At 42.3% G+C, this 23,692-nt stretch overlaps 1 protein-coding gene across 4 annotated transcripts in view; it reads left to right on the top strand.

The window, feature by feature from the left end:
- The window catches only part of epb41l4a (erythrocyte membrane protein band 4.1 like 4A), an 87,434-nt gene that overhangs the window by 53,859 nt on the left and 9,883 nt on the right, over nt 1–23,692 (top strand). For all 4 annotated transcript variants that reach the window (XM_021603034.3, XM_021603035.3, XM_021603036.3 and 1 more), the window contains 10 exons: nt 4,060–4,157; nt 5,948–6,068; nt 14,521–14,608; nt 14,866–14,954; nt 16,238–16,301; nt 17,473–17,564; nt 19,103–19,180; nt 19,951–20,066; nt 20,705–20,795; nt 21,005–21,091. In XM_021603034.3, the coding sequence (XP_021458709.2) occupies nt 4,060–4,157; nt 5,948–6,068; nt 14,521–14,608; nt 14,866–14,954; nt 16,238–16,301; nt 17,473–17,564; nt 19,103–19,180; nt 19,951–20,066; nt 20,705–20,795; nt 21,005–21,091 (924 nt within the window). The remainder of the gene's footprint in view (nt 1–4,059; nt 4,158–5,947; nt 6,069–14,520; nt 14,609–14,865; nt 14,955–16,237; nt 16,302–17,472; nt 17,565–19,102; nt 19,181–19,950; nt 20,067–20,704; nt 20,796–21,004; nt 21,092–23,692) is intronic.

The following is a 23,692-nucleotide window of genomic DNA, read 5'->3' as shown; positions in this document are numbered from 1 at the left end:
AATTAAGATTTGTATACTACGCCTCCCCTGGTTTAAGCGATCCCCCCCCCAAACATTCGCGCACAACCAGACCTTGAATGATTGATTGGAGACAGCTTGTGTCAATTTGATTTGATTTTGATTTTATTTTATTAGGATCTCTTTTAGTCCCCATTTGGACTAATCTTCCAAGAATCCTTAACATTAAAATACAATTTATAATACAAACACACTTTCACATATAACACACTATTACAAACATACATAATACACTAGCATAATGACCCAATAAATACTCAATCTAAAAAAATGTATACAAATAAATAAATACAAATAAATAAATAAAAATCAATTAAAGAGCATTTATTCATTTTGGAAATACCGGTCAAAAAATTCAAGAAATAAAATTCAACAAAATGTCTGGCCCTACACAGCCTATCAGAAGGCAAGGTGGCGCTATTACCATATTGCTTACCCCTGTTGAATTATCTCGGGATCTCCACAAGTGCATAAGGCTTAGGGGTCCATTTTGGATGACCTTTGAGCACGTGATTTTTTTGTATAGTTCATGCAGTTGGACCATGTTTATCCCCATAATGCAACACAATTTGAAAGGCAGTGACCATCGACTTGACAAAAGTGATCAGCTCGAACGCGCCCATTGACTTTAAATAATTTAAAGGTAGACAGCAAGATGACTTGAGCAGTACAGCAGATATTGGGCGCGTTCGAGCGGGTACATTTTGTCCAGTCGGTGACCACCTTTCAAAGTGTGTTGCATTATGGGGAAAAAATGTCCAACTTGCTGTTGAATTTTTGATGAAGTTGGCTTCAAGTCGCTGCAGTTGCTTCTCACCAACTGCACCATGCATCCAAACGCCTGGGTAGTGAGTGGCACTATTTGTGAACCATTAGGTGTCTTTGGTTGACCCATGCGAACGTGACCGACTACGTGACTGAAACAGGAACCAACTTAGCCACTATTTTAAAGCTACAGGCAGAACAGAGGATACACATTAAAGTGATATTTGAGACCTCTCTGACCAATTAGTTAATGTTTTGAGTTTGAGTGTGTGATATGGGAGTTTAGAAAAGTTTTCAACATGTATAAAGAAACTTTTATTAACAATAGCAGCTATGTTGACACTGCCATGTTGATCAGAGCCTTGCTGTTAGAAAACCTCAACAGCACGAGTCAAACTCATTCCACGGAGTGCCAATTGTCTGCAGGATTTCTCTCTTCCTTTGTACTTGATTGATGAATTCAGGTCACTAATTAGTAAGGAACTCCCTTCAGCTGGTTGTCTAGGTCTTAATTGAAAGGAAAAAAAAAATACCAGCAGACAGTAGGCCCTCCATGGAATGAGTTTGACACCCCTGCACTATAGTGTCTGACTTCACTCGTCGACTTTCGTCTGCAGTGAGGCTTCGTTAGCCATACTACTACAAACACACCCAATGAGATGAGCGTAATGCAAGACTATGCTCTCACACAGAGTATCTGCGCATGTGGGTACGGGTGCGCTTCAAGCTGCTGTAACGTGGTTGCTACGGGACCAAAAGATCAGGGAAGTGTATCCTCGCACCGTTGCGGAAATTGACCCACTCCTACTGTTTACTTTATACATCTATATCATCTCACTGAGTCGACCTTTAAACCTCTTTGTGGGTACTCACACTGTATGGCCAGGGCTAACCATCAGGTTGCTGAAAGAACTTGGAATCCATGGACAGGCTCTGCGGCAGACCGTCAGAGCAGTTTCTCAAGCAGCTGAAAGAGGCAGCCAGTGGATCTGGATTAAACGGAAGGACCCTTGCTGGGCTATAACTTCATGACCCCCCACCCCCACCTGAGAACCCAATTCAGATCCCTCCAACTTGAGGAGGGCATATGAGGTATGCGGTCAGCTGTCGGACTGGCTCAGGGAAGAGGACGCCCCTGCCTTGCATAGTCCCGTGGGACATCTTAATTGGGCATGGGACACAAGCTAAGGCTTGATCACCCTTTAGCTGGCCACCTTTGATGAGAGTGTTTAGTGATTAAAGGCCGAAACACCCACTGATTCGAAGGCACACTACTGAGGATGTGTCCCAAAATTGACATCTTAACCCAGTCTAAGAAATAAACCTCCCATGCCACTCTGTCAACATCACGGCAAATCTCATGTGAGTGCATTCCATCTATTGGCACAATGGACAGTTTTTAACATCTCGTCCCGTGTTTTATGATTCTAACCTATGCTATGACTCATCAGCTTATACATTACCGCCCCACAGTGGCAGGAAGGGATATCCCCAAAAACACAACAACTATACAACACCTAAATGGCTCCTAGCCTCCATGCATTGGCTGCTTTCTGTCCCTAACACTAAAACTGAAACTAAATAATATGAAAACGACAGTTTTTTTAATATAAAACTTAAGTAAATCAGATCTGAAAACTGAAACTTTTTATTTCATGTTTGTATATATATATATATATATATATATATATATATATAAAGGACCAGTCAAAAGTTTGGACACCCCTACTCATTGCAGGGTTTTTCTTTGTTTTTACTATTTCCTACATTAATAATAGTGAAGACATCAACACTATGAAATAACACGTATGGAATCATTTATTAACCAAAAAAAGTGTTAAACAAATCAAAATATTTTTTATATTTGAGATTCTTCAAAGTAGCCACGCTTTGCCTTGATTACAGCTTTGCACACTCTTGGCATTCTCTCAACCATCTTCACGAGGTAGTAACCTGGAATGCATTTCAATTAACAGGTGTGCCTTGTTAAAAGTACATTTTTGGAATGTCTTTCCTTCTTAATGCATTTTGAGCCAATCAGTTTGAGCCAATCAAGGTAGGGTTAGTAAAAAACCTTTAAGCGCTATGATGAAACTGACTCATGAGGACCGCCACAGGAAAGGAAGACCCAGAGTTACCTCTGCTGCAGAGGATAAGTTCATTAGAGTTACCAGCCTCAGAAATTGCAGCCCAAATAAATGCTTCACAGTGTTCAAGTAACAGACTTGAACATCAACTGTTCAGAGGAGACTGTGAATTTGGCCTTCATGGTCGAATTGCTGCAAAGAAATCACTACTAAAGGACACCAATAAGAAGAAGATACTTGCTTGGGTCAAGAAACACAATCAATGGACATTAGACCTGTGGAAATCTGTCCTTTGGTCTGATGAGACAAAATTTGAGATTTTTGGTTCCAACCGCCGTGTATTTGTTAGACGCAGAGTAGGTAAACGTATGATCTCCGCATGTGTGGTTCCCACCATGCAGCATGGAGGAAGAAGTGTGATGGTGTGGGGGTGCTTTGCTTGTGACACCGTCAGGGATTTATTTAGAATTCAAGGAACTCTTAACCAGCATGGCTACCACAGCATTCTGCAGTGACACGCCATCCCATCTAGTTTGCTCTTAGTGGGACTATCATTTGTTTTTCAACAGAACAATGACCCAACACACCTCCAGGCTGTGTAAGGCTATTTGACCAAAGAGAGTGATGGAGTGCTGCATCAGATAACCTGGCCTCCACAATCACCCGACCTCAACCCAATTGAGATGGTTTGGGATGAGTTGGACCATAGAGTGAAGGAAAAACAGCCAACAGTTGCTCATCATATGTGGGAACTCCTTCAAGACTGTTGGAAAAGCATTCCAGGTGAAGCTGGTTGAGAGAATGCCAAAAATGTGCAAAGCTGTCATCAAGGCAAAGGGTGGCTCCTTTGAAGATTCTCAAATATAAAATATATTTTGATTTGTTTAACACTTTTTGCTTACTACATTATTCCATATTTGTTATTTAATAGTTTGTATGTCTTCACTATTATTCTACAATGTAGAAAATAGTAAAAATAAAGAATAACCATGCATTGCGTAGGTGTGTCCAAACTTTTGACTGGTACTGTATATAAATAAAAACAAATCTAAAAACACAAAACTATAACCTTGCACAGTACACATGTACTCTCCATGCTTGGTGGTTGTGTTGTTATTTAATTTGCTGTGTGTGTGGGATTTAAGGATGTGTGTCTGACTTGGCCAGAGTCTGTGCCTTGGTACTGTAGGTACCAATTCTTCCTGCAGGTAAAGCAAGATGTACTACAAGGCAGAATTCCCTGTCCCCTTGATATCAGCGCACAGCTGGCAGCCCTGGCCATACAGTGTGAGTACCCACAAAGAGAGAGAGAGAGAGAGAAATAGAGAGAGTAAATTGTGAATGAAAAGAGATTCAATAATTGTATTACAGTTGATGTCGGAAGTTTACATACACTTAGGTTGGAGTCATTAAAACTTGTTTTTCAACCACTCCACAAATTTCTTGTTAACAAACTATAGTTTGGCAAGTCGGTTAGGACATTTACTTTCTGCATGACACAAGTAATTTTTTGAACAAATGTTGACAGACAGATTATTTCACGTATAATTCACTATATCACAATTCAAGTGGGTCAGAAGTTTACATACACTAAGTTGACTGTGCCCTTAAACAGCTTAGAAAATTCCAGAAAATTATGTCATGGCTTTAGAAGCTTCTGATCGGCTAATTGACAACATTTGAGTCAATTGGAGGTGTACCTGAGGATGCATTTCAAGGCCTACCTTCAAACTCAGTGCTTCTTTGCTTGACATCATGGGAAAATCTAAAGAAATCAGCCTAGACCTCAGAAAACAAATTGCAGACCTCCACAACCCTGGTTCATCCTTGAGAGCAATTTCCAAATGGCTGAAGGTACCAAGTTCATCTGTACTAACAATCGTACGCAAGTATAAACACCAGGGGACCAAGCAGCTGTCATACCACTCAGGAAGGAGACATATTCTGTCTCCTAGAGATGAACATACTTTGGTGCGAAAAGTGCAAATCAATCCTAGAATAACAGCAAAGGACATTGTGAAGATGCTGGAGGAAACAGGTACAAAAGTATCTATATTCACAGTAAAACTAGTCCTATATCAACATCACCTGAAAGGCCGCTCAGCAAAAAAAAGCCAGACTACGGTTTGCAACTGCACATGGGGACAAAGATCATACTTTTTGGAGAAATATCCTCTGGTCTGATGAAGCAAAAATAAAACTGTTTGGCCATAATGCCATAATTGTTATGTTTGGAGGAAAATGGGGATGCTTGCAAGCTGAAGAACACCATCCCAATTGTGAAGCATGGGGGTGGCAGCATCTTGTGGGGGTGCTTTGCTGCAGGAGGGACTGGTGCACCTCACAAAATAGATGGCATCATGAGGCAGGAAAATTATGTGGATATATTGAAGCAACATCTCAAGACATCAGTCACAAAGTTAAAGCTTGGTCGCAAATGGGTCTTCCAAATGGACAATGACCCCAAGCATACTTCCAAAGTTGTGGCAAAATGGCTTAAGGACAACAAAGTCAAGGTATTGGAGTGGTCATCACAAAGCCCTGACCACAATCCTGTAGAAAATTTGTGGGCAGAGCTGAAAAAGCGTGCGCGAGCAAGGAGGCCTACAAACCTGACTCAATTACACCAGCTCTGTCAGGAGGAATGGTCTAAAATTCATCCAACGTTTTGAGGGAAGCTTGTGAAAGGCAACCCGAAACGTTTGATCCAAGTTCAACAATTTAAAGGCAATGCTACCAAATATTAATTGTGGGTATGTAAACTTCTGACCCATTGGGAATGTGAGGCAAGACATAAAAGCTGAAATAAATCATTCTCTCTACTATTATTCTGACATTTCACATTCTTAAAATAAAGTGGTGATCCTAAATGACCTAAAACAGGTTATTTTTACTCGGATTAAATGTCAGGAATTGTGAAAAACTTAGTTGAAATGTATTTGGCTAAGGTGTATGTAAACTTCCAACTTCAACTGTATGTGATGTCACTGTTCATAGTGTTATATGATCTCTCACACAGTCAAAATGTGTGTGTTCGTGTTTGGGTACGTCATATGTCTTTCACGCTTTCTCTCCAGCTGAACTTGGCGACTACGACCCGTACAAACATGTGTCAGGCTACGTGTCAGAGTACCGTTTTGTCCCGGACCAGAAAGAGGAACTGGAAGACGCCATCGAGACGATTCACAAAACCGTAACGTAAGGAAGCCCTCTTCCTCTCCTATCTCCTCTTCTCCCCTCTCTCCCCCTCACTCCTCTGACAGCCAGCCTAATCCCAGTCTGATCCCCTCATAACAGATTATACACTATGTGTGTGAAAGGGTCCCGTCTCTCACCACTGTTCTTTGCGTCAGATATCATGTTTGTTACTGTGACTGTACTGTTACGGTGGCTGGGTTATGTAGTCAGTTTCTGTTGGTGTATTTTTTTTGTCTCATATGGGATTGGACTATCTACAGTATCTGATCTAATCATTTCTCAGAAAGTATTTAGAACTCGCTGAGATATATCAGACTACTTTATCTGTAACTGTTTGCTAGTACTGGCACTGTAATACTAAACCCCAGTTGAGTCCTTCATTTATCTGTTCTGAAGCGTTCTGTTGGCTGTCAAAACAAGACTGTTGACATACTGTTATCTATGTTTATATATACAGTGCCTTCGGAAAGTATTCAGACCCCTTGACTTTTTCCACATTTTGTTTCGTTATAGCTTTATTCTAAAATGGATTCAATGAAGAAAAAAAAAACTCATCAATCTATACACAATACCTGATAATGACAATGCTAAAAACAGGTTTTTAGAAATACCTTATTTACAGTTGAAGTTGGAAGTTTACATAAACTTAGGTTGGAGTCATTAACTTGTTTTTCAACCACTCCACAAATGTATTATTAACAAACTATAGTTTTGGCAAGTTGGTTAGGACATCTACTTTGTGCATGACAAGTAATTTTTTGAACAATTGTTTACAGGCAGATTATTTCACCTATTTCACACTGTATCACAATTCCAGTGGGTCAGATGTTTACATACAGGAAGTTGACTGTGCCTTTAAACAGCTTGGAAAATTCCAGAAAATTATTTCATGGCTTTAGAAGCTTCTGATAGGCTAATTGACATCATTTGAGTCCATTGGAGGTGTACCTGTGGATGTATTTCAAGGCCTACCTTCAATCTCAGTGCCTCTTTGCTTGACATTATGGGAAAATATATTTTTTTAAAGAAACAGTTCACGTAACAGTAAAATCATAGTGTAAAAGCAGGTTATACTTTTTTTAGCCATTCTCTGGTTGACCTTAAAATGAGGGAGGTTTTTTTAACTAAAAGGAATCACTAATCAAATTAAATCACATAATAATCTACAGAAATGACTTTGTCAAAGCAACAAAATAACTTCACAATGATGGTGAAAAGTGTGTGTGTGTGTGTGTGTGTGTGTGTAAGAACGTGAGGTGTGTTTCACTACCTCTCCTGTATCATCGAGAGCATCCTGACGGGTTGCATCACTGCCTGGTATGGAAACTGCTCGGCCTCCGACCTCAAGGCACTACAGAGGATAGTGCCTACGACCCAGTTCATCACCGGGGCCAAGCTTCCTGCCATCCAGGACCTCTATACCAGGCAGTGTCAGAGGAAGGCCCTAAAAATTGTCAAAGACTCCAGCCACCCTAGTCATAGACTGTTCTCTCTGCTACCACATAGCAAGAGGTACCGGAGCACTAAGAATAGGTCCAAGAGACTTCTAAACAGCTTGTACCCCCAAGCCATAAGACTCCTGAACATCTAATCAAATGGCTATTTGATGATTTGCATTGCCCCCACCCCCCTCTATGCTGCTACTCTCTGTTATGATCTATACATAGTCACTTTAATAACTCTACCTACATGTACATATTACCTCAACTAACCGGTGTCCCCGCACATTGACTCTGTACCGGTACCCCCTGTCTATAGCCTCGCTATTGTTATTTTAATGCTGCTCTTTAATTATTTGTTACTTTTATTTATTTATTTATTTTATCTTAAAACTGCATTGTTGGTTAAGGTCCTGTAAAGTGAGCATTTCACTGTAAGGTCTACTACACCTTTTGTATTCGGCGTATGTGACAAATACAATTTGATTTGAAGAGTAAAGGGATGACAGACAGAGCTGTGACAGAGAAGAAAAAACCACTGGCCTGATGATAAGAGCTAGAGAGACCCCCCCCCCCCCAATTAGTGTTACGTCAGATTGCACAGTGCTGCCAGGATCCCAACCCTATTGGGAGGATTATGGATTAATATAGAATGGAGAATAAACCCATTTTTCCAGAGGAATTTTACCACAGCACACCAAAGTTATCCATCCATTCTCTGTTGTTGTTTGTGTGTTCCAAACAGTGGCTAGGTCTATGGTATTGTGACAGTGTACTGAGTGAAGTGATTATGTGGTTTAATCTCAGTGTGAAACACGAGAAACAGCCAGCTCCTCTTCACTAATGTCCACTACATTACACCAACACAATCTCCCCACGCAGCTCCCGGCAGCCTGACACGCATCCACACACACGCACACATACATGTGCATGCACACACTCAGACACACATATTAACGTTCCAGACCCACCATACCCTCTGCAACCAAGTCTGGTCCTCTGTCGCTCTGTGGATAACAACATTCTCCTCGCAGTCAGAGTTTATTATTCTATAACAGAAACCTATCGGGTTGGTCTTCTAAAATTGAGACCGTAATATCATATGTATTACAGTACCTCTTCAGTGTCAACCCCATAAGTCCTGAAGGGTGTTAGTCAATGATCATATATCCTCTTACTGCTGCTGAAAAGACAACAGTACGCACAGTAAGAAGTGAAAAGGGTTCAGGCAACTATCAACGATTAAGAGACTCTGAGCATCATTGGGCTCTTAGCTCCTCTAGCAGCTCTCTGTCTGTCTGTCTGTCTGCTGCTGTGACTGACTGTAATACTGGAGGGAGTCTCAGCCCTCTGGCCTGCTGATGAGGCTCATGCCTCGGTCGTTATTTACGCAGTGAGCTAAGTGTCCCATGGAGAGAGGAAAGCGGAGCAGGCTGGTCTAATTGGAGATCAGCCACTAGAGGGTTCATCTATGCATCCTCCTTTCCTCCCACTGCTATCTGACTGACTGACTGGTCAGAGAAAGACTGGGGTAGGGGGGACAAAAGAGAGGTAGAGGGTAGGCAGAGAGAGGAAGAGAGTGAAAGAGAGAGAGAGAAGAGGTGGGAGAAGATGCAGATAGACATAGAGAGCGGTTGTGAGAACAGAGGAGTTGCAGGGGGGAGAAAGAGAGAGAAATGTATAGACAGAGGGAGTGGCACTCAGGAAGAGAGAGAGACAGTGGGAGAGAGAGGGACATAGAGACACTGAAATATGAAAACAAGAAGGGACAGAGCTGAAGCAGAGGGATGAAAAGGGAGCCAGAAGGAGCAGGAGAAAGGGCAGAGTTATATGCAGAGACAGAAATAGAGAGAGAGTGATATGAGATCTGAGTGGGGATAGAGAGGAGGCAGAAGGCGGAAGAGAGAGACAAAGGGAGCTGGACTCAGATAAAGAGTGGGAGAGAGGGTAAGATGCAGAGAGAGAGACGTAGCGGGCTGAGAATCTGCCCTAGTTCTCTCCAGAGCCTGTGGATGTCATCCTCGCTGTGATCTGCTATATAGTCAGCACCAAGAACCCAGCAGCACACCCCCTGTCATATATCTGCTGCTCTCTGACACTCTTCCACTTCCTATTCCTGCCTCGTCATACCAGGCGGTCCCGGTCCCATTTGTTCCACAGGCAACAGACAGGCCAGGTGGAGAGACATAGGGCTAACCACACACACCAACGGCACACACACACAGCCTGGCAGACCCGTCCCCGCCTGTCTCCCCCTGCCCACCCCAGAGCGTCCGTAAATAACTCCCCCAGTTCCAATGCCATTCGCCACTCGCCGTATTTATACCAGTAATCATCTCAACACAGTCCCCGGCCCTGGCCACCTATAAAGAACATGTGAACAGAATCCATAATGGACTCGTAAGGAATCCCGGGTGACTTTGTGTCTTCAGGGTAGGGAATGAGAAGAGGTAGAGGAGAAGGAGGGGTGTGAGGAGCTCTAGGGGTCATGCTTGAATAGGTTGAATGAGCCTGAGTCTTTGTGTTGCTAATGTGTGTGATCAGAAGATCAATGATACGGCTCGAGAGCAGAGAGGGGAGAGCAGAGAGGAGAGGAGGGAAGGGAGGGGTTGCACCACTCCAAACATAACATAAGAGGGGAGATGTAGAGCACGGGATACTGTGTAGAGTTTACACTGCAGACACACTGCTTATAGTCCAGAGTTTACACTGCAGACACACTGCTTATAGTCCAGAGTTTACACTGCAGACACACTGCTTATAGTCCGGAGTTTACACTGCAGACACACTGCTTATAGTCCAGAGTTTACACTGCAGACACACTGCTTATAGTCCGGAGTTTACACTGCAGACACACTGCTTATAGTCCAGAGTTTACACTGCAGACACACTGCTTATAGTCCAGAGTTTACACTGCAGACACACTGCTTATAGTCCAGAGTTTACACTGCAGACACACTGCTTATAGTCCAGAGTTTACACTGCAGACACACTGCTTATAGTCCAGAGTTTACACTGCAGACACACTGCTTATAGTCCAGAGTTTACACTGCAGACACACTGCTTATAGTCTAGAGTTTACACTGCAGACACACTGCTTATAGTCCAGAGTTTACACTGCAGACACCCTGCTTATAGTCCGGAGTTTACACTGCAGACACACTGCTTATAGTCTAGAGTTTACACTGCAGACACCCTGCTTATAGTCCAGAGTTTACACTGCAGACACACTGCTTATAGTCCAGAGTTTACACTGCAGACACACTGCTTATAGTCTAGAGTTTACACTGCAGACACCCTGCTTATAGTCTAGAGTTTACACTGCAGACACCCTGCTTATAGTCCAGAGTTTACACTGCAGACACACTGCTTATAGTCTAGAGTTTACACTGCAGACACCCTGCTTATAGTCTAGAGTTTACACTGCAGACACCCTGCTTATAGTCCAGAGTTTACACTGCAGACACATTGCTTATAGTCTAGAGTTTACACTGCAGACACCCTGCTTATAGTCTAGAGTTTACACTGCAGACACCCTGCTTATAGTCTAGAGTTTACACTGCAGACACACTGCTTATAGTCCAGAGCTTAGACTGTGGGCTTCATGATACATACACTAACACCTTATTGACCTAGGAATTCCATCACCCTTCATCCACATTCATGGATATTTAGTAGACTTAGTTGGCTGTTGGGACATGTTTCACCCTCGATAAACATACCGTAAAACCACAGGGAGTTGCTCCATAGCTGTGGTTTCCTTGACTGCATGCTTTTGGTTTTTAAACACGACCCTTTCTCTACGAGACTGTAGTTAATCAGTAATAGAAGATACGTAACCCAGACCACAACTTAGTTGAACATTATCTCACATGGAGTTTCAGGAACATGGAAAACCATTCCTGATTAGATGAGGAGGAGAGAAAGTATGTGATGTTACGTTTTTAGTTCCTTTGAATTTATTTTATTTTATTAGAATTTTTTTCCCACCTTTATTTAGCCAGGTAGGCTAGTTGAGAACAAGTTCTCATTTGCAACTGCGACCTGGCCAAGATAAAGCATAGCAATTCGACACATACAACAGCATAGAGTTACACACGGAATAAACAAAACATACAAAAATACAGTAGAACAAAAGAAAACAAAAAGTCTATATACAGTGAGTGCAAATGAGGTAAGATAAGGGAGTTAAGGCAATAAATAGGCCATGGTGGCGAAGTAATTACAATATAGCAATTAAACACTGGAATGGTAGATGTGCAGAAGATGAATGTGCAAGTAGAGATACTGGGGTGCACCGGAGCAAGATAGATAAATAAATACAGTATGGGGATGAGGTAGACAGATGGACTGTTTACAGATGGGCTATGTACAGGTGCAGTGATCTGTGAGCTGCTCTGACAGCTGGTGCTTAAAGCTAGTGAGGGAGGTATGAGTCTCCAGCTTCAGAGATTTTTGCAGTTCGTTCCAGTCATTGGCAGCAGATAACTGGAAGGAAAGACGACCAAAGGAGGAATTGGCTTTGGGGGTGACCAGTGATATATACCTGCTGGAGCGCGTGCTACTATGGTGACCAGTGAGCTAAGGTTGGGCTTTACCTAGCAGAGACTTGTCGATAACCTGTAGCCAGTGGGTTAGGCGACGATTATGAAGCGAGGGCCAACCAACGAGGGCATACAGGTCGCAATGGTGAGTAGTGTATGGGGCTTTGGTGACAAAACGGATGGCACTGTGATAGACTGCATCCAGTTTGTTGAGTAGAGTGTTGGAGGCAATTTTATAGATGACATCACCGAAGTCGAGGATCGGTAGGATGGTCAGTTTTACGAGGGTGTTTGGCAGCATGAGTGAAGGACGCTTTGTTGCGATATAGGAAGCCAATTCTAGATTTAATTTGGTATTGGAGATGCTTAATGTCAGTCTGGAAGGAGAGTTTACAGTCTAACCAGACACCTAGGTATTTGTAGTTGTCCATGTATTCTAAGTCATAGCCGCCGAGAGTAGTGATGCTACTCTGGGAAGGGAAGCTTGTGGAAGGCTACCCAAATCATTTGACCCAAATTAAACAATTTTAAAGACAATGCTACCAAAAACTAATTGAGTGTATGTAAACTTCTGACCCACTGGGAATGTGATTAAAGAAATGAAAGCTGAAATAAATAATTCTCTACTATTATTCTGACATTTCACATTCTTACAATAAAGTGGTGATTGTAACTGACCTAAGACAGGGAATTTTTACTAGGATTAAATGTCAGGAATTGTGAAAAACTGAGTTTAAATGTATTTGGCTAAGGTGTATGTAAACTTCTGACTTCAACTGTAGATACACTGAGTGTACAAAACATTAATATTATTGTGTTGCACCCCCTCGATTCATTGGGGCATGGACTCTACAAGGTGTGCTGGCCCATGCTTCCCATAGTAGTGTCAAGTTGACTGGATGTCCTTTGGTTGGTGGACCATTCTCGACACACATGGGAAACTGTGAGCGTGAAAAACCCCAGCAGCGTTGCAGTTCTTGACACACTCAAACCCGTGTGCCTGGCACCTACTACCACACCCCATTCAAAGGCTCTTAAATATTTTGTCTTGCCCATTCACCCTCTGAATGGCACACACACACACAATCCATGTCTCAATTGTCTCAAGGCTTAAAAAACAACCCGTCTCCTCCCCTTCATCTAGACTGATGGATTTCACAAGTGATTTCAATAAAGGATCATACAGTAACTTTCACCTGGTCAGTCTGTCACTGAAAGATCAGGTGTTCCTAATGTAATGTACACTCAGTGTTTATGATATGATTTATTTGACCAAAAAAATAAAATAAAAAACAGGATAACACAAACAAGTTTAGAAACGTATTTCCATTGTGGTCCTCTTCACAAAATACATCATCAATGAACAACAAAGTAAAGATGGAAAGCGAATGGAGTTGAGGCAGTTTGGGAAAAGTCCGTATGGCTTGAGTGGAGGGCGCAGATGGTACAGTACAGCCAGGGAGAAAGTCAGTCTGTCAGACAAGCCAGGAGCTCTTCATCAGGGCCCATCGCTTTGTCCAACGTTCCCAGTTCCTTCATAGTAACCGCTCCTTTGTAGCTGATCCTCCGCCGCAGACGGTGTGTAGCACCCACCTGGGTGATGCTTCGGCTGCAGTAAAGCACCAGAAAATCCACCACACCTCAGCGGTGGTCAGGAACAGTTCCCTCTTCCTCTCTGGCATCGCAGTCTCCACCTTCCAACCGGCGGGGGAAACAAAAACAAAGATGGCGCTGCTGCTGCTGCATTCTTGAAACGGCAACATTAGCCATCCAACTAGCTAGCTAGCCAAGGCAAACAAACAGATTTAACATCAAAGTCCCGTAACAGGACATTGAAGACCATGTTTATGTGATGAAAACAGAGATTTGGAAGAGAAGGAGAAAAAAAAAAGTAGTTCACATTTATATTTACTAAATGTACAGGAGCTCTCTGCCTAGGCGACCTCATGGGCAACATGGCCATTGTATTTTGTACCGTCTCTTTGTGTATCTTACGTCTTCAGAGTGAACCCATTGTCTTGTACCTGTCCGCGAGGACAATCACACCACAGTAACTCTAATACACTCCCTATAATGACCTCTGTTGTTGCCCAAGGTCAGGCAGGTCATCATGATAGCTTCACTGTTTATTAGACTGGGGGATTCCTGACGGTTAAACAACTCCCCAATCAATCCAATAAGTGTCACCGGGAGTGAATTACAATGCAATATATATCAACTTTACATTCATTTTTCATGTTACATTTGTTACATGGCTGTTTCTAAACCCTTAGCTTTGGAATAGATAAAAGCAACTTGACCAATGATGTAGTCTCTATTGTACACTACTTGTCATTGTACACTAGATAATATTACACTATGTGTACTTGTAGATACACACTGGATAACACTACATTCTATGGGCTTTTCTATGGACTGTAAAAGCCTTTCCTGATGCTTCGCTAACAAGATAACATCTCTGTGTTTCAGGGGTCAGGTTCCCTCCGAGGCTGAAGCCAATTATTTAGGAACAGCTAAAACACTGGATATGTATGGAGTCGACCTTCACCCTGTGTTCGTAAGTCGGAGCTGGACTCGCTGACTGTGGAGAAGACTGAGATGCTTGTTAGAGTTGTGTTCTGTGGTTTATCACAAATCACCTTGATATTCCTTACCATTTCTCTCCTGGCAGCCTAACGTTTGGTTCTGTTTACTGAGAGGACTTTTTTTTTCTCCTTTGACACATACTTTAGTATCCTTACTGTGTTATTTCTGGTTGGCACTTATTATGTAAATTGTGTTTGGTATAATACCTGTTATTGTGGTGTTTTGCAGGGAGAGAATCAGTCTGAATACTTCCTGGGGCTGACCCCTATTGGAGTCGTTGTTTACAAAAACAAAACACAAGTTGGGAAGTATTTCTGGTAGGTATTGTGTTGTGGCAGTATTTCATGAGAATCATCCACTTTAATTTGCAACCATAACCTTGAATACACACTAAAAAGAAAGAAAACAAGGATCCTGGAGTATCCTTTAAGGGTTCTTCAAATTGAAACTGTGGGGATACCCCTAAGTTCTTCAACAAACCCTTTTTGATGGATCCTCAAAAAACTTTTGGGGTAAATGTTTGAACTACCCCCCCATATTATTATAAAAAATACGCATACAGTGCCTTGCGAAAGTATTCGGCCCCCTTAATTTTGCACGCCCAATTTTTCAGTTTTTGATTTGTTAAAAAAGTTTGAAATATCCAATAAATGTCGTTCCAATTCATGATTGTGTCCCACTTGTTGTTGATTCTTCACAAAAAAATACAGTTTTATATCTTTATGTTTGAAGCCTGAAATGTGGCAAAAGGTCACAAAGTTCAAGGGGGCCGAATACTTTCGCAAGGCACTGTAACAATAACACAATATTTTAAGTTGTCAGTGTTTGATTTTAGTGACAAAGCAGAATAAAAAAAATCCTGATATGACAAACTCCCAGCAGAGCCTCAAGTCCAATGGCTATATCCTCTGGCGTGTTGATGTTCACCGTATCAATAGCTGGAATGATTTTGCAGTGCATGGTGATTGAACAGGTTTCCTGTTATATTCATCAGAGGTGTGGGGAGGGTGAACTCTGAATCCCCAAAATAGTAATTATACAGATGATTTTCATTGAAGGGAGGAGGATGGTACATGTGATCTGCAAAACACCAATTGACATACCTTTGTATGCCTCTTCGTCTGTATACCTACAGATACAACAATTGAGCAGTTCAGTCGTCATCTGCAACCATTCCAGCTAGCCTTCAACATATTCTTATAGCCTACATATTCTTCTCTCTGTTGATTTATATCCATTGAATTGTGTCCATTTTCTGTTTTTAGAAAGATGTGCACAAATATCAAAAATATAGATACTGTTTTCGGATGATACCATCTATTTAGATCATCTTCGGGACAAACCTTACCTTAAATTGAGGAGACCTTTACATTTTTTTTTTTTTTTTTTTTAAAGTGCCTGCACCTGATGTCCTTTCAAATTCAAATCAAAATGTTTCAGTTGAGGAGGTTCCTCGGATGAACCGCACCTCCTCTTGGGGGCAAGTTTCAGTGCCAAGAACACATAAGGTTCTTCAAAGAACTTTGAGGATCTTAGAAGAACCCTTGTTCAACCCTGAATTTTTAGTGCACCATTTGTTTGATTACATTTATCGTTTCAGGCCAAGGATAACTAAAGTGCATTTCAAGGAAACACAATTTGAGCTTCGAGTTGTTGGAAAAGATGTAAGTCACCAGTTATCTTTCAGTAATTATCCGCATGAGGAATGTTTTGTGGAGTTATTGGACTGTATTTCTACCATGGCTTTGTTTTGTGATTCTTCAAGTCATTTTGGCATGTTTCATAAACTCAATAATGTGAGAGCATTCACACGAGCTAACTCGTAATTACTGAATGAATCAAAACCAATTGGTTTGGATATCACAGGTGTGGACAGCCTTGTTGTAAAAAATATCCCCCATATCAGACCTTATTATGAGGTATAAAACTGACAATGTTCCCAGGAGTATCTGCAGTACTCCCATGTGAAACCTTGAAAGATCCACTGTGTGTTTGATCTTGAGACATTTTGACATAAACATTAGGAGGATGTAAGGAGAGGAATTAAAGAAACATGACAGTTCAGCCTCGACTCTCCCATCTTCACTGATGTTCACTTCACGGGTGCAAATGAGAAAAGATAAGTTTGTGTGAAGTGCCTAACTTCCTCAAACAAATCCAGCTTCATACTGAACTTTTGAGTCTTTGGGGAATTTTCTAAGTACATTTTTGGGGAGGATAATGATAATTTTCAAAGTGATGGAAAAACTGAAGTGGTGTGGCCTACCCCTTCAGATATCACTAAAGCCAAACCACTTTTCTCTTCTCTCTGTTGAGATAGTTAGACTCATTGAGACCTTTGAGTCTTGCTGAATGATATGGTTTCCTTTATTCAACCTGAGAGTCTCACTAAGCCATGAATAGAGAGGCCTTGGAGCAGAGACCCATGATAACCCCATTATTGATAATATCAGAGCAGCTCAGAACGGAGCTTTATTTGAATATAGGAGACCTATGGGCTTACAGTAGCTACCTCCTCTCTGAGACTAGCTGTAAGGGAGTCTAGCGAGTGCAAGTTGTCCTCTCTCGACAGTGATACCCATTTGCCTAATGACCCAACAGACTTCCCATCTAGGTTGAGAGATTACACACTACCTGTTCATTTACATAAACACTTAGATAGAACACATTTAATGGTACATTTGATACGAGTCCTTTCCACCACCACCACAATTGTTGTTTTCAGAATTAAAGATGAAATGGCTCTTGTTATGATATACATCTTCTTGGTTTAGCTGACGAATGTGATTTGTATTATTTGTTTGTATACGAGATGATGTTGTTGTTTATTTGCAGTGTACAGAGACGTCGTTCTTCTTCGAGGCACCCAATAAGACGGCCTGTAAACATCTGTGGAAGTGCTGCGTAGAACACCACACTTTCTTTAGGTAAAAAACTACAAACGCACACACAGTCAAGGGCAAATACCACGGTATACTGTACCAACACTATTGTAACTTTTCAGTTAGAAACTTCGACCACCTTTCACAGGTAAAACCCCCAACTATTTATGCTTCAGTGGAAAAATCGTCCCTTTTATCTACAACACGATCACCCACACTAATTCCAACAAAAGCCCTTCTCTGTTATCCCTTCAGGTAGAAACACTATCACATACCTCTTAACATGAAGATCCCAGAGTCTCTCAGTCCTTAATCAAAGTGAACAAGGCCTCTGTCTGGCAGCACAGCTCAGTGCCGTCCCTTGTGCGTGTGCGTTGGCCTAATGAGAGCAGACTTACACGGACTGTGCCCTAAAGAGCAGGAGAGGCAGCAAGGCGCGTGAGGCTCTGGATTTACGCTGTTTAATCCGCGTGTGAACCCTGCAGTCTGCTGGGTCCCTGTGGCACAGACAGACCTGGAGCTGACAGGTTGACAAGGGGGGAGGGGGCTTGACAGGTTATAACCCCCCACCAGTATATAGTCCTCTGGGGGAGAGAAGGGTGGAGGGGTTGGGAGGGAATGTGTTATGCTGTGATGGGACTATGACACGAAGGTGGGCGAAGTGGGCATAAACCATCAGATGAGAATAGGCATGTATCTGCTGCAGTTTTCATGTGAGTGGATATATTATACAAGCCCTTTATAGACACCTGAAGAAAGAGTGAGAAAAACAATGGGAAGAGGTAAAAACATAGGTTCATTTTAGCTTCTGGTTGGGTGTACTGACTACATCCACCTACCCTTCAGTCCTTTTTCTCCATCTTCCATCCAAAGTGTTTTTCAACAGCGACTTGAGTTATCTGAAGTGTTACGGAGCCCTGTGAGCGAGGCCATAGTGGTAGTGGTGTATTAAAACGGTGTTGGTTTTGAGAGAGGCCTTAGCGCAATGCTGTAGTGGTGATGGTTGTGTTAATAAACACATGGCTGGGTGAGAGACTACAAGAGGCTTTTATAATGGCCTTTTGCTTTACATCTACACGGTAATGGAGTAATGTACCACTAGTACCAGATACACTCACTCTCTCCGACTCGAGAGTTTTGAATTTTAATGAAGCCCGAAAGCTCTTAGTGGCGTTCGAGCAGCCATTATGTCATTAATGCAATGATCAGAACAAGAGAACTGCTTCTTTTGTGTGTGTATATATATATATATATATATATATATTTAGCAGCAATTGAGATCGCTTCTCTTCCTTTAAATGTATAAAAAGTACAAAGTGGATTCAGAATTCAAACACATGTCGCCGGTCACCTTTGTGAAAGATGCAATTTTGTTAATTTTCCTTTCAGCCTGAGCATTTGATCCTATTTAAACATGGGTTAGTCACATTCTAAATTCATAAAGAAAGAAATACACATGTATTACCTGTGGAATAATGTACTGTAGAAATGTGCACACCATAATGAGACTTTAGTGGAAGTAGAGTACTTTTAAATTCTACATCTAGGCCTGCTCCCTCATTGCTGTCGAATGCTTTTTCTAGAATGCCAGAAAATGATTCCAACACACTTACAAGAAAACTATCCAAATTTGGTTCCCTGGGATCTAAACATCGGTACAGGTGAGAGAACCTCGACTCTTTATTCCCTTCAAATGTAGTTAGCTCTGTTTGAAAAGTATTGTAGAAACTGTATAGAATACAATGCATTTCTATAATCTGTAAAATGGAACTCCACACATTTTTGTTTGGCAAAGTGGGGTGTAGGTAAATCCTAGAGAACTTCTCCCAGCATGCATTCATTCTAGAATCCACAACCTCATGAATAATGGAGACTGTTTTAGTAGCGGAGCTAAAGGGGGATACAGTGTTCAACAGACAGAGAGACTGTGTGTGTGACACACCACAGACAAGTTGAAGACCTGAATAATTCAGAGATCACACAACATCCATCTCTCCTTTGTCTGCATTCGGTTGTCTACTTCCTGTATCTACTCAGAGATGACTGCCACTCTGTACACCAGTTGCAATATTTATTACATGATCTACTACTGACCTCTGCTAGGTTTAAGGTCACTTCACTCACAACCGTGGCTGGGTTTTCTATGCCCATGTTGCTCTTCAACACCTCGTTGCTGCATCAGACTGTGTAACAGTGTGCCTGACAAAAGGGTTTGACATATGAAAAGGCCAAGACCAGATCATCTCTGTCTCACATAACTTGACAGGCCAGGAACATCTTCCCCTAAAACCATGAAAAGACAAGATGGACTAAACAACTGTGTCTGTCTGTCTCTCTGTCTCGCTGTCTCTCTGTCTCCCTCCCTCCCTCCCTCCCTCCCTCCCTCCCCCCTCCCTCCCCCCTCCCTCCCTCCCTCCCTCCCTCCCTACAGTGGTAAGACAGCTATGCAGATGGGCAGGGATCCGTCTATCAGTCTGCCCCGGCCAGACCTGCAGGTGGTCAGGACCCACAGCAAGACCTACCCCAAGAGACCACCACCGACCACAGGTCAGCTGGATATGCAGCATACCTTGAGCATACACATCATCTACAGACACACTGCACAACACCTAACAAGCACAATGTCACTACGACAAGGGTGACGTATCAATGGTAACTAATGCCACACATCATTTATAGCCACAAAAACATTTCCCCTCCTCTCTTCTGACACACAGTAGAACCTCTCAGGTTCCTAATGACAGTTCCTCTTATGTCGGGTGGAAAGCAGCTTAGTTGAGTCTCAGTCCCAGTAAGTTTAGTATTCACTTCCTCCTCCTGTTCCCCCACCAGGAACAACACAGGGCTTCAATTAGCTAATTATATTATATTCACTTCAGCAGTTCACACAGACAGACGCACAGTATGTTCGCATAGCGTGCTTGACTTAGCATTGTTGTTTTCACTGTGTGCAGTGGGAGAGTAATCTCTCTGACACATTCAGTGTTTGAATTCTCTATAATTACAACTGCAGGGCTCAAAAATAGACAAAGCTGTGTATAATTCAATGAATCTGAGCCCTTTGTAGGAAGGCTACCATGCCACACGTAGTTACGGACGGAGATTGTTCTCGTATTGAAACAATGGAAAGAGAGAGGCAAATTGGTTCAGTATTCAATCTTACTGAACATCTCTTTTCCTTAAAGGACTGAACAATGGGAATCGGTCAAACACAAAGACGGAGAATTCGGAAAAAGAAGGAACGACTAAGATGACAGCACTGCCGCCTGTGAAGAGGTATCAGACACGAGCAAGACATGTAGAAAATAGTGTACGAACGAGAGAGATAGTAAGTTTGGACCAACTGGAGAAAGGGATATAAAACAGAGATGTAAAGAGAAGTTGAGGGGGGGATTGAGAATGCTTCTCCAGTATAAAGTGACAGCTCTTCATAAAAATGCTTAGCCCAGACAAAATACTTTGTTGACCCGTTTGTTTATCTTTAGCGCCAAAGTGACCAAGGCGGAAAATGGTGGTCCAGAGGAACAGCGAGGGAAGCCCAATGCACCATGGGATGAGAACGCCCCACAAAGGTACAGTACTGTCTGATTGGAGCTCCTGCTCTGTGATGGATCGGTCTGGTCTAATATGTTTCAATTACACTGTTGTCTTATAGACTAATCCTCCCTAATACGGTCTGTGTTACGTACATTATTTCTATTTAGTGGATTAAGCATGTACACACAAACCTCCTCCGTTGACAACAACGGCGGAACAGAACAAAGCCCTTCCGTAGTGAAGGAGGCTAAACATAGTACACACCAACTGATTCATGAAATGCACTACTGGAAGAAGTGTGTGAAAGCCCAGTGACGAGACTCATTTTTCATTTATATTTATATATATATATATATATATATATATATATATATATATATATATATATATATATATATATATATATATATACACACACAGTATTTAGTCAGCCACCAATTGTGCAAGTTCTCCCACTTAAAAAGATGAGAGAGGCCTGTAATTTTCATCATAGGTACACTTCAACTATGACAGACAAAATGAGGGAAAAAAATCCAGAAAATCACATTGTAGGATTTTTAATGAATTTATTTGCCAATTATGGTGGAAAATAAGTATTTGGTCACCTACAAACAAGCACGATTTCTGGCTCTCACAGACCTGTAACTTCTTATTTAAGAGGCTCCTCTGTCCTCCACTCGTTACCTGTATTAATGGCAACTATTTGAACTTGTTATCAGTATAAAAGACACCTGTCCACAACCTCAAACAGTCACACTCGAAACTCCACTATGACCAAGACCAAAGAGCTGTCAAAGGACACCAGAAACAAAATTGTAGACCTGCACCAGGCTGGGAAGAATCTGCAATAGGTAAGCAGCTTGGTTTGAAGAAATCAACTGTGGGAGCAATTATTAGGAAATGGAAGACATACAAGACCACTGATAATCTCCCTCGATCTGGGGCTCCACGCAAGATCTCACTCCGTGGAGTCAAAATGATCACAAGAACGGTGAGCAAAAATCCCAGAACCACACGGGGGGACCAAGTGAATGCAGAGAGCTGGGACCAAAGTAACAAAGCCTACCATCAGTAACACACTACGCCGCCAGGGACTCAAATCCTGCAGTGACAGACGTGTCCCTCTGCTTAAGCCAGTACATGTCCAGGCCCGTCTGAAGTTTGCTAGAGAGCATTTGGATGATCCAGAAGAAGATTGGGAGAGTGTCATATGGTCAGATGAAACCAAAATATAACTTTTTGGTAAAAACTCAACTCGTCGTGTTTGGAGGACAAAGAATGCTGAGTTGCATCCAAAGAACACCATACCTACTGTGAAGCATGGGGGTGGAAACATCATGCTTTGGGGCTGTTTTTCTGCAAAGGGACCAGGACGACTGATCCGTGTAAAGGAAAGAATGAATGGGGCCATGTATCATGAGATTTTGATTGAAAACCTCCTTCAATCAGCAAGGGTATGATGAAACGTGGCTGGGTCTTTCAGCATGACAATGATCCCAAACACAACGCCCGGGCAACGAAGGAGTGGCTTCGTAAGAAGCATTTCAATGTCCTGGAGTGGCCTAGCCAGTCTCCAGATCTCAACCCCATAGAAAATCTTTGGGGGGACATGAAAGTCCGTGTTGCCCAGCAACAGCCCCAAAACATCACTGCTCTAGAGGAGATCTGCATGGAGGAATGGGCCAAAATACCAGCAACAGTGTGCGAAAACCTTGTGAAGACTTACAGAAAACGTTTGACCTCTGTCATTGCCAACAAAGGGTATATAACAAAGTATTGAGATAATCTTTTGTTATTGACCAAATACTTATTTTCCATCATAATTTGCAAATAAATTCATTAAAAATCCTACAATGTGTTTTTCTGGATTTTTTTTCTCATTTTGTCTGTCATAGTTGAAGTGTACATATGATGAAAATTATAGGCCTCTCTCATCTTTTTGGTGGCTGACTAAATATTTTTTTGCCCCACTGTATGTACACTGCTCAAAAAAATAAAGGGAACACTTAAACAACATAATGTAACTCCAAGTCAATCACACTTCTGTGAAATCAAACTGTCCACTTAGGAAGCAACACTGATTGACAATACATTTCACATGCTGTTGTGCAAATGGAATAGACAACAGGTGGAAATTATAGGCAATTAGCAAGACACCCCCAATAAAGGAGTGGTTCTGCAGGTGGTGACCACAGACCACTTCTCAGTTCCTATTCTTCCTGGCTGATGTTTTGGTCACTTTTGAATGCTGGCGGTGCTTTCACTCTAGTGGTAGCATGAGACGGAGTCTACAACCCACACAAGTGGCTCAGGTAGTGCAGCTCATCCAGGATGGCACATCAATGCGAGCTGTGGCAAGAAGATTTGCTGTGTCTGTCAGCGTAGTGTCCAGAGCATGGAGGCGCTACCAGGAGACAGGCCAGTACATCAGGAGACGTGGAGGAGGCCGTAGGAGGGCAACAACCCAGCAGCAGGACCGCTACTTCCACCTTTGTGCAAGGAGGAGCATGAGGAGCACTGCCAGAGCCCTGCAAAATGACCTCCAGCAGGCCACAAATGTGCATGTGTCTGCTCAAACGGTCAGAAACAGACTCCATGAGGGTGGTATGAGGGCCCCGACTTCCACAGGTGGGGGT

This window comes from Oncorhynchus mykiss, chromosome 5, assembly GCF_057628025.1.
Source record: "Oncorhynchus mykiss isolate SJ-2025 chromosome 5, ASM5762802v1, whole genome shotgun sequence".
NCBI classification, from domain to species: Eukaryota; Metazoa; Chordata; class Actinopteri; order Salmoniformes; family Salmonidae; genus Oncorhynchus; species Oncorhynchus mykiss.
Note: the sequence above shows the minus strand (reverse complement) of the source record. Positions and strands in the feature narration are given on the sequence as shown.